At 32.3% G+C, this 11,974-nt stretch overlaps 1 protein-coding gene across 1 annotated transcript; it reads left to right on the forward strand.

The window, feature by feature from the left end:
• Window positions 1-9,440: 9,440 nt before the first annotated feature.
• LOC139859323 (protein FAR1-RELATED SEQUENCE 11-like) lies at window positions 9,441-11,723 on the forward strand. Its single transcript, XM_071848117.1, has 5 exons — window positions 9,441-10,035; window positions 10,192-10,337; window positions 10,440-10,696; window positions 10,808-10,880; window positions 11,004-11,723. Exons 1-5 carry the CDS (start codon window positions 9,441-9,443, stop codon window positions 11,721-11,723), a joined length of 1,791 nt encoding a protein of 596 aa, XP_071704218.1.
• The last annotated feature ends 251 nt before the right edge of the window (window positions 11,724-11,974 follow it).

Raw genomic sequence — 11,974 nt, forward strand, 5'->3', positions numbered from 1 at the left:
CCTAAAAACACGAAAAACACCGTAAAACCGGATTTACGCCGTCGTAGTAACACCGCGGGCTGTTTTGGGTTAGTTAATTAAAAACTATGATAAACTTTGATTTAAAAGTTGTTATTCTGAGAAAATGATTTTTATTATGAACATGAAACTATATCCAAAAATTATGGTTAAACTCAAAGTGGAAATATGTTTTCTAAAATGGTCATCTAGACGTCGTTCTTTCGACTGAAATGACTACCTTTACAAAAATGACTTGTAACTTATTTTTCCGACTATAAACCTATAATTTTTCTGTTTAGATTCATAAAATAGAGTTCAATATGAAACCATAGCAATTTGATTCACTCAAAACGGATTTAAAATGAAGAAGTTATGGGTAAAACAAGATTGGATAATTTTTCTCATTTTAGCTACGTGAAAATTGGTAACAAATCTATTACAACCATAACTTAATCAACTTGTATTGTATATTATGTAATCTTGAGATACCATAGACACGTATACAATATTTCGACCTATCATGTCGACACATCTATATATATTTCGGAACAACCATAGACACTCTATATTTGAATGTTGGAGTTAGCTATACAGGGTTGAGGTTGATTCCAAAATATATATAGTTTGAGTTGTGATCAATACTGAGATACGTATACACTGAGTCGTGGATTGATTCAAGATAATATTTATCGATTTATTTCTGTACATCTAACTGTGGACAACTAGTTGTAGGTTACTAACTAGGACAGCTGACTTAATAAACTTAAAACATCAAAATATATTAAAAGTGTTGTAAATATATTTTGAACATACTTTGATATATATGTATATATTGTTATAGGTTCGTGAATCAACCAGTGGCCAAGTCTTACTTCCCGACGAAGTAAAAATCTGTGAAAGTGAGTTATAGTTCCATTTTTAAAATCTAATATTTTTGGGATGAGAATACATGTAGGTTTTATAAATGATTTACAAAATAGACACAAGTACGTGAAACTACATTCTATGGTTGAATTATCGAAAATGAATATGCCCCTTTTTATTAAGTCTGGTAATCTAAGAATTAGGGAACAGACACCCTAATTGACGCGAATCCTAAAGATAGATCTATTGGGCCTAACAAACCCCATCCAAAGTACCGGAAGCTTTAGTACTTCGAAATTTATATCATATCCGAAGGGTGTCCCGGAATGATGGGGATATTCTTATATATGCATCTTGTTAATGTTGGTTACCAGGTGTTCACCATATGAATGATTTTTATCTCTATGTATGGGATGTGTATTGAAATATGAAATCTTGTGGTCTATTATTATGATTTGATATATATAGGTTAAACCTATAACTCACCAACATTTTTGTTGACGTTTTAAGCATGTTTATTCTCAGGTGATTATTAAGAGCTTCCGCTGTCGCATACTTAAATAAGGACGAGATTTGGAGTCCATGCTTGTATGATATTGTGTAAAAACTGCATTCAAGAAACTTATTTTGTTGTAACATATTTGTATTGTAAACCATTATGTAATGGTCGTGTGTAAACAGGATATTTTAGATTATCATTATTTGATAATCTACGTAAAGCTTTTTAAACCTTTATTGATGAAATAAAGGTTATGGTTTGTTTTAAAATGAATGCAGTCTTTGAAAAACGTCTCATATAGAGGTCAAAACCTCGCAACGAAATCAATTAATATGGAACGTTTTTAATCAATAAGAACGGGACATTTCAGGCAGCGGCGCCAAAAATACTTGATGTCAAAGCTAAGGGGTATAAAATACTATTAAATTTTACAAGAAAATACTATTAAATACGATACAATTTTACACAAGATATTTATTTATTTATTGAATGGATATACTTAAACCTTGCTACAACACTTATAGGCAGTGTACCTAATCGTACAGTAGTGTAGTTTTTAGTAAGTCCGGTTCGTTCCACAGGGAATCTTTTAATCAAAGCTTAACGCTATATTAGTTTTATTTTATAAAAATACAAATATATATATAAGTAATATTATTATTATAAAGGGGGTTTTTACCGTTTAATGACCGGTTTGTCGATTTTAAAACTTTAGTCGCAGTTAAAAAATGTAAAATATTAAATAAATAAAAGACTTAATTTAAAGCGTAAAGTAAATAACGATAATGAAATTGCGATAAATAAAAGTGCGATAAAATACACTTGCGATAATTAAAAAGTACGATAATTAAAAGTGCAATTAAATACAATAACAATAAATAAAAGTGCTATAATTAGAAGTGCAATTAAATATAAAATAAAGGAAATTAAATATGAAATAAAAGAATTATGCTTATTTAAACTTCCGTAATCATGATGTTTGACGTGTTGATTTTAGTTTTATGCCCATGGGTTAATTGTCCTTTGTCCTGGATTATTTAATATGTCCGTCTGGTTTTTGTCCATAACAGTCCATCAGTCATAAATATAAAGTGCGAGTATCCTCGTCAAATTATCCTTATACCCGAAGTTAAATATTCCAACTAATTGGGGACTTAAACTGTAACAAGATTTTAATACTTTGTTTAATAGTTACACCAGGATGTCGACTGAATGTAACCCAAGGTTTTAATACTTTGTTATCAATTATGCCAAGTGTCCTTGTACATAATTTCACCCCTGTTTTAATAATTCTAGTGGCTATTAATCCATTCCCGTGTCCGGTTAAATGAACGATTATTCGTACATATAAATACCCCGCCCATCGTGTCCGATCGAGTGTATATGGTTATTTATAGGGACGTCCAATTGTAAATCTTTATATTAACATTAACAAATTATCATTTAGTTAAACAAATATAAAGCCCATTAATAGCCCATAGTCTAATTTTCACAAGTGTCGTTCTTTTGTCCAAACCCTAATTATGGTACAAAGCCCAATTACCCAATTTTAATAATTAGCCCAACATCATGATTACTTCGGATTAAATAAGCATAATAATAACTTAGCTACGAGACATTAATGTAAAAAGGTTGAACATAACTTACAATGATTAAAAATAGCGTAGCGTTACACGGACAGAATTTTGACTTACACCCTTACAACATTCGCTAACATACCCTTATTATTAGAATTAAAATTAAAATTAAAATTAAAATATAAATATAAATATATACTACATATATAGATAGAGAGATTGATATTATGGATATATTACGTTCACCAAACTGCGAATTTATAGGCCTGTGATCTGGAAAAGGGGCTCATGCGATCGCATGAGCTTTGCTCTTCAAGGCCATGCGATCGCATGGCCAGCTGGGGAGATCCACTTTTGGTTGTTTTCTTCTGCCGACGTTTATTTAAATATAATATAATATATATATATTAATTTTAAGAATTAATTATATATTATATTATATTCATATGCATAGTTGACTTGTAATTTTTAGTCCGTTGCGTCGAGCGTTGAGAGTTGACTCTGGTCCCGGTTCCGGATTTTCGAACGTCCTTGCGTACAATTTAATATCTTGTACTTTTCGTTTTGAATCTTGTACTCTTGTAATTTTGAGACGTTTCTTATCAATAATTGGAACCTCATTGATTGTATTTTGTACTTTTGAGCTTTTTGGTCGTTTGCGTCTTCAATTCGTAGAATCTGTCTTTTGTCTTCACCTTTTATTATTTAAATGAATATCACTTGTAAATAGGACAATTGCAACTAAAAGCTTGTCTTTCTTGAGGAATAATGCTATGAAATATTTGTTCGTTTTTAGCAGCGGCGCCAAAAATACTTGATGGTTAAAGCTAAGGGGTATAAAATACTATTAAATTTTAGCAGGAAATATTATTAAATACGATACAATTTTACTCAAGATATTTATTTATTTATTGAATGGATATACTTAAACCTTGCTACAACACTTATAGGCAGTGTACCTAATCGTACAGTTGTGTAGTTTTTAGTAAGTCCGGTTCGTTCCACATGGAAAATCTTTTAATCAAAGCTTAACGCTATATTAGTTTTATTTTATAAAAATACAAATATATATATAAGTAATATTATTATTATTAAGGGGGGTTTTTACCGTTTAATGACCGGTTTGTCGATTTTAAAACTTTAGTCGCAGTTAAAAAATGTAAATTATTAAATAAATAAAAGACTTAATTTAAAGCGTAAAGTAAATAACGATAATAAAATTGCGATAAATAAAAGTGTGATAAAATAAACTTGCGATAATTAAAAAGTACGATAATTAAAAGTGCAATTAAATACAATAACAATAAATAAAAGTGCTATAATTAGAAGTGCAATTAAATATAAAATAAAGGAAATTAAATATGAAATAAAAGAATTATGCTTATTTAAACTTCCGTAATCATGATGTTTGACGTGTTGATTTTAGTTTTATGCCCATGGGTTAATTGTCCTTTGTCCTGGATTATTTAATATGTCCTTCTGGTTTTGTCCATAACAGTCCATCAGTCATAAATATAAAGTGCGAGTATCCTCGTCAAATTATCCTTATACCCGAAGTTAAATATTCCAACTAATTGGGGACTTAAACTGTAACAAGATTTTAATACTTTGTTTAATAATTACACCAGGATGTCGACTGAATGTAACCCAAGGTTTTAATACTTTGTTATCAATTATGCCAAGTGTCCTTGTACATAATTTCACCCCTGTTTTAATAATTCTAGTGGCTATTAATCCATTCCCGTGTCCGGTTAAATGAACGATTATTCGTACATATAAATACCCCGCCCATCGTGTCCGATCGAGTGTATATGGTTATTTATAGGGACGTCCAATTGTAAATCTTTATATTAACATTAACAAATTATCATTTAGTTAAACAAATATAAAGCCCATTAATAGCCCATAGTCTAATTTTCACAAGTGTCGTTCTTTTGTCCAAACCCTAATTATGGTACAAAGCCCAATTACCCAATTTTAATAATTAGCCCAACATCATGATTACTTCGGATTAAATAAGCATAATAATAACTTAGCTACGAGACATTAATGTAAAAAGGTTGAACATAACTTACAATGATTAAAAATAGCGTAGCGTTACACGGACAGAATTTCGACTTACACCCTTACAACATTCGCTAACATACCCTTATTATTAGAATTAAAATTAAAATTAAAATTAAAATATAAATATAAATATATACTACGTATATAGATAGAGAGATTGATATTATGGATATATTACGTTCACCAAACTGTGAATTTATAGGCCTGTGATCTGGAAAAGGGGCTCATGCGATCGCATGAGCTTTGCTCTTCAAGGCCATGCGATCGCATGGCCAGCTGGGGAGAGCCACTTTTGGTTGTTTTCTTCTGCCAACATTTATTTAAATATAATATAATATATATATATATTAATTTTAAGAATTAATTATATATTATATTATATTCATATGCATAGTTGACTTGTAATTTTTAGTCCGTTGCGTCGAGCGTTGAGAGTTGACTCTAGTCCCGGTTCCGGATTTTCGAACGTCCTTGCGTACAATTTAATATCTTGTACTTTTCGTTTTGAATCTTGTACTCTTGTAATTTTGAGACGTTTCTTATCAATAATTGGAACCTCATTGATTGTATTTTGTACTTTTGAGCTTTTTGGTCGTTTGCGTCTTCAATTCGTCGAATCTGTCTTTTGTCTTCACCTTTTATTATTTAAACGAATATCACTTGTAAATAGGACAATTGCAACTAAAAGCTTGTCTTTCTTGAGGAATAATGCTATAAAATATATGTTCGTTTTTAGCATTATCAGTGGTTTTGGTGGTTTTGGTGGTTTTTGAGACAGGTGGTGCCATTTGTTGGTACGATTTTCCGTGTAGCGGCTGTAAGGTACCAGTACAAGACAATAGCTGCTCAGCGTGTGGTGTATTCTGTTGATTGTTGTTTGCCCTCGAGAAATAATCTCTGCAGACCCGGAACACAGACTAAAGATCCGTGGGGTGGCCTCAATCAATCTGGGGATCAATCTGTAATTGATCCGTCTAGCGTATTGCTGCTAAGCGGCTAATGTGCTTTTAGAGTGAGAAAGAACTGTGTGAGAGAGAAAGTGTACTTCTCTCTGACTGAAGTTCAGATTCGAATGATGTGAAATGTGGTGACCCAGGGGGTCTATTTATAGGCGTAGAATGTCCAGAATTCTAGGGATACACGTGTCAATCGCTGATTAATTCTGTTGTGCGAAGTATTCGGAAGGTCGGTGGAGTGTGCTGACGTGGCTGCGTGTCGTTCACGAGCTGAGTTAAAGGGCTTAAGCATAGAAGCTGCCTGCAGGGCTTACGCTTGACGCTGGGCGGCCTGTTGAGCGCTGGACGACAAATACTAAAAACTGCCAAATTTCGTTGTGTTTTGTGTCACTTGATCCATTTTTCTGTATAAAAATGGTGTTTTTATGCGTGTATCTCCTAGGATACACCATTACGCTCTAAAGACGTGTCAAGGTGACGATACACAGATGGACGCTGCAAGTTTTGGAACTTAGGAAGCGTGACCTGGTCAATAACCGCTTCCAAAATTATCGGTGATGAGTCATGATATCATTCAGTGAGGTAGAACGTATGTGCTAAGCTGGACAAGTAGTGGGGACAGTTTTTTAGTAATGTCCACCCATGATTTGTGCTCTAGAATATAAATATAAGACCACCATTAACCGTGAATGCGACGTCAGAGGCAAACAGTGTATTTTTTTAGTGATTTGGCAAGGTTAGTATTTGACCTCCGTTAACCCAAAATGTCAAGTTTTTGCGTTAAATATTTGGAAGGCGATGTGGTAAAATCTGATTGAAAACTGGGTTGAAATAAATAATCAAATAATTAAATTATATTAATAATCAATTATGATTGGATGCTTGTTCTCTTCGCCCTTCCGTTAGAAACCTAACTAATGCCTCAAATTGTTAAACTCTAACGCCGCGCAATTGCTGTAAAATTTTGTCAACGAAAGCCACGTCAGGAAACGGGAAAGCAGCTGACGCTGTGTTTGCGTCTCGTCTAAGGCTAAAACTATGGATAATGGTAACTGTAACGTGGAGTGGAAGTGAAGGTTTTTTTGGGAGGATTACTATGACGTGGCAATATTGGAAAAAGTGATAATTGCAATTAGGAAGGTTGTTGGGAAGAGTTGTTAAAGGTTTTAGGTGATGCGGTAAGATATAAAATTAAAAGTTGGGGTAAACGGTTGTTGAAAAGGTAAGACAAATATTTAAAAAATAATTTAATTATCAAAAACGCCTCCAGATGTGCTCGACATTCAAATACCAACGCCCAAAATTTTTTCCCCACAAACACCCAATTACAAGCGTTTGTCATGCCATCTGCTTGGGTGCGTGCATTCGTGTGCGTGTGCAGAATCAACTAATTTAAATTTATAAACCTACACTAATACGACCTTAGCACTAACGGGGAGAGTCCCGATCAGTGCAGTGGAGTATTGGAAGTATAAAATCATATTAAGAGAGGTACGTAGTACAAGAGTCGGTGAGTTTTATTCCTTTTTATTCTTTTTATATTTTATAATAATAATTGGGGGTTTTGTTATTGAAGGAGAAATGGCGATGGAATTGAGTGAAGATAATAATGATAAAAGGAAGGATGTTGGTTTAGCCGGAGATTGTATATGTAATCAGATTATAAATTAAGAGTACTGGACGCGAATAGCGGGCTACCACACCTACTACTCTTAAAGTGTACTTAACTGTCATTTAAGTGTCACTAAGTTTCAACGTATGAGTATACTACGGGACTTAAATCGGCGATACTACCCACCCATACTGAGTACACTAAGAGTGTCTAATTCATTAATGTACCAATATCATGACTGTAAGTTAACTTAGCGGAGAAAGTTGTCATGTAAAGCCAACACATCTCATACAATATAATTAACCATACATGCAATATAATCAAACTTAGGATAGTGGGTCTATTTAATTAAGCCCGTAAGAATTCTCAACAGAAAGCATTCAAAAACAGAATTATGATTTATTCATTTTACCCAAACCTACACCCTAAGGGTGTTTTGCTACTCATAAAAATAACATAAAAGCATATAATATAGATAAACATAGTAATCTTTAAGAACAATAATAAATAAAACGAGATTATACCTTGAATAAAAGATGAACAACGAGAATGTAAATTGCATAAATCTTCAATAACTTAAATAAAAACTACTACAATCGATTTTACACCAAAAAACTACAATCAATGGAAATTAACTATATTCAAATCGTGAACCGGAGCCTCCTTTATATAGAAAAAATTCGGCCATCGACTTCAATAAGTCAGTGGAGTTGAGGCCACCATATTCAGCTTTATGGCAGCTATCTTGAGTTATGGAAAGTGTCTTCTATACCACAGTTGGGACGCTCAGCCGGCAAGGTTGTTTTCAATAAGTCAGCATTGACTAGATTGTCCTCAAATGTCATTTCACATTTTATTTGCTTTTATGAGAAACGAAGTTTATATTGGCCATAGTTGAGTTAATGGGATTTACTATTTCGATTGTCCTCAAATACCATTTTACATTTTTATTTGTTTTTATGACAAACGAAATTTATTGACAATATATAAAACATGGATTTTGATAAATGTAGCCCTATGGGTTACACTTAAGCTTTCTTAATTTAAATGGATTCCATCTACTAATTAATTGCTTCCAATTAATACAAGAATCTCTACATTTTTAATTTTGGAATATTAAAATCCTTAATTAAATATGTAACTGACAAAAATTGTACTACTAATACGTAATAGAATTCTATTATAGACAATATTACCAAATCACTAAATCATTGTGATATAGTAAATGACAAAAATTGCAATCGGCAAAAAGTACTCTTGTATTTCATATTGAGAATTTGCTATTCTATTCAAATATTCTTATTTTTATTACAAAATCATCATCACTAAATGTGTAAGAATCAAACACAGAAATATTTTTTTAGCCTAGTGTCTTATTTGCGTAGTATATATGTGTTCAACTTTATCAAAGTAAGAAATACTAATTGACAAATAAAAGCATTTTCTGGAAGTGGTTTGAAGGTGTAGAAATACTAATTGTTGAGCATATTGATTTTTGGATCAAGTAAGTTAATCTTCTTGTTATTATTTAGCATCATCTGTTTAATATTCGTGGTTTAGAAGTTATGGTAATCTAGTATTCCATTTTGTATGTTGTTTTGACAAAATAATGAAAGAACATAAACATAAATAGGGTGATGATTTTTCATCTAGAGGTGAAAATTCAACAAAAAAAAATACAATACACACTTACGTGTATGTGAAATTTACTTAATTTTAGTACACAATAGTTTCGTATAATTATTCATATATGTACTTCATGTTAATCGATTAAGCATAGTTAGTATTTGAATCTTTTAAGTAATGTTGATGTCAATTTAGATATTTATTTATTTATTGTGTTGTACGCATATTATTAGTACATCATGATTAATCTGGACTTGAACACTATCCCAAATGAAGAAGAGGATGAAATATTAGATAATGAACCTTTTGTTGGTCAAGCTTTTTCAAACTTTGAAGAAGCACATTTGTTCTATAAGAACTATGCCATGCAACATGGGTTTGCAATTCGCAAGGATCGGTCCGACAAGAAAAAAGATAGGATTGTAACACGTGACATTTATTGTCATCGTGGAGGAAAAAGGTCATTAAAAGCACGTGATCCATCAAAAGATCAAAGAAACAGGGGGTCTGTAAGATGTGGGTGCAATGCATATGTGCGTCTCACATTTAAAAAAAGTTGTGATATATTTCCAGACGAATGGCATATTACAAAATTCATTAAAGATCACAATCATGAGCTATTATCCAAAGAGGACATGCGCTTCCTTCCGGTTAACCGCATCATCACGACGGAGGACGAGGATCAAATACTTTTATACAAAGAAGCTGGACTTAATGTACGTCAAATTATCCGAGTCATGGAACTCCAAAAGCATGTCAAACACGGAGATCTTTCATTCTTTGAAAGAGATATTCGCAACTTATTTACCAAAGTTAAAAACAAGCTTGGAGAAAGTGATGTTATGAGCCTTATCAATCATATGAAATGTTTAAGAGAAGATAATGAGAAGTTTCAGTATGTTTATACTATGGACGAACAAAGAAGATTGGAAAACATATTTTAGTGTTACTCTGAATGCTTTGATTGGTATGTTAAATATGGTGACGTAGTTGCCTTGGATACTACTTACAAGGTAAATGCGTATGATATGCCATGCGCACTTTTTGTAGGCGTCAACAATCATGGGAAAACGGTTTTATTTGGAAGTGCACTTCTTCGAAATGAGACTAAACATACTTTTAGTTGGTTGATGAAGGTAAGACTTCCAATTTATTTTATCTAAATCTAAATGTATTTTAAAATGTGTTAAATGTTTTACTCTATTGCTAACAACTTATATACTTATCTTGTATTGCAGACTTTTCTCACGATAATGAAGAAACCACCAAAAACAATAATTACCGATCAAGATCGATGGATGTCCGAAGCAATTGCTATCGAAATGCCAACTACAAAACATAGCTATTGTATATGGCATATCACTGAAAAGTTTAGTTCTTGGTTTACCGGTCTTCTTCGTACTAAGTATCAAAGTTGGTGTACTGATTTTTACAAGCTTTATAGGATGAACTCAATTGAAGAGTTTGAGTATCATTGGCCTTTAATCATCGGCAGGTATAATTTGGTAAATAATAAACATGTCATGGGTTTGTACGAAATAAGAAAGTTTTGGTCGCCGGCATATCTTCGTGAATATTTTTTTGGAGGTATGGTATCGACTAGCAGATCTGAGAGCATTAATGGATTCATCAAGAAGCTTGTTTCATTCAATACAAGTTTGAAAGATTTTGTTAGACAGGTTAGTGGTTAAATACTTTTATTTTTTAGTTTCGTTTACATGTATATTTAAATGTGGCCATAAGTGTGATTATCAAGTTTTTGAAATATTTATTGAAAATAATAATAATATGTTATACTTTAGGTATATCTCGCGGTTGAAGAAATTAAAAATGGAGAATCACAAATAAAGATGTTGACTACTTTAAGAAATACATCTATAAAAGTCAAATCGCCATTGGAAGAACAAGCTTCTAAGCTTCTTACGCCATTTGCTTTTAAGAAGTTTCAAGAAGAATTCGAAAGATCAAGCCAATATTTAATTGTTAAAGGTGAAGGTAACAAGTACGTTATAAGGTACTTTAATGGCGAAAATCATACAAATCACAAGGTATATTGGGATGGAAGTCAAGCCTCGTGCACTTGCAAAAACTTTGAGTTTTGGGGAATACTTTGTCGACACGTATTTCGCGTTTTGACCTACACAGATTGCTTTAAAATTCCACCGCCATACTTGCCTCTACGTTGGTGTTGTAATTCGCTACACGGTGATGATGTGTCTAAAATTGTGCCATTAGACAATCAACCAGTTATTTTGGGAGATTTAAGAGACGAAGAAGATGTATTGTGTCCACCTAAGTCAAAAACGAAAGGACGTCCGAGAAAAAGGCGTCTCAAGGGTGGAAAAGAATTGGCGACTAAAGCAACTAAGAGATGCTCTATATGCAAGGAAAGTGGACATACAAAGCCTACTTGTAAGATTTATCAAAATGTCGATGTGTTGTATTACGTATTAGTAGTACAATTTTTGTCAGTTATATATCATTTAATTAAGGATTTTAATATTCCAAAATTAAAAATGTAGAAATTCTTGTATTAATTGGAAGCAATTAATTAGTAGATGGAATCCATTTAAATTAAGAAAGCTTAAGTGTAACCCATAGGGCTACATTTATCAAAATCCATAAAACATTATCCAACAACATAATAATTCGGTTTCCAGCTCAAATGATCTAATCTACATTTTTCACTTTTACCTCCTTTAGTTGCCTCTTGCTCAATTTTACACCCAACATTCTATTTTTGATTTTCACCCTTTTATTACTTAACTTTTTA

The sequence above is a fragment of the Rutidosis leptorrhynchoides genome, chromosome 7, assembly GCF_046630445.1.
Source record: "Rutidosis leptorrhynchoides isolate AG116_Rl617_1_P2 chromosome 7, CSIRO_AGI_Rlap_v1, whole genome shotgun sequence".
Classification (NCBI taxonomy): domain Eukaryota; kingdom Viridiplantae; phylum Streptophyta; class Magnoliopsida; order Asterales; family Asteraceae; genus Rutidosis; species Rutidosis leptorrhynchoides.

Excerpts from the sequence above, each read along its gene's own strand:
- LOC139859323 (XM_071848117.1), top strand. The coding sequence starts at position 9,441 with ATGATTAATCTGGACTTGAACACTATCCCAAATGAAGAAGAGGATGAA. Across the intron at positions 10,036-10,191 it reads TAAAAACAAGCTTGGAGAAA|TTGCCTTGGATACTACTTAC; the intron begins GTGATGTTATGA and ends ATGGTGACGTAG. Across the intron at positions 10,881-11,003 it reads TGAAAGATTTTGTTAGACAG|GTATATCTCGCGGTTGAAGA; the intron begins GTTAGTGGTTAA and ends GTTATACTTTAG.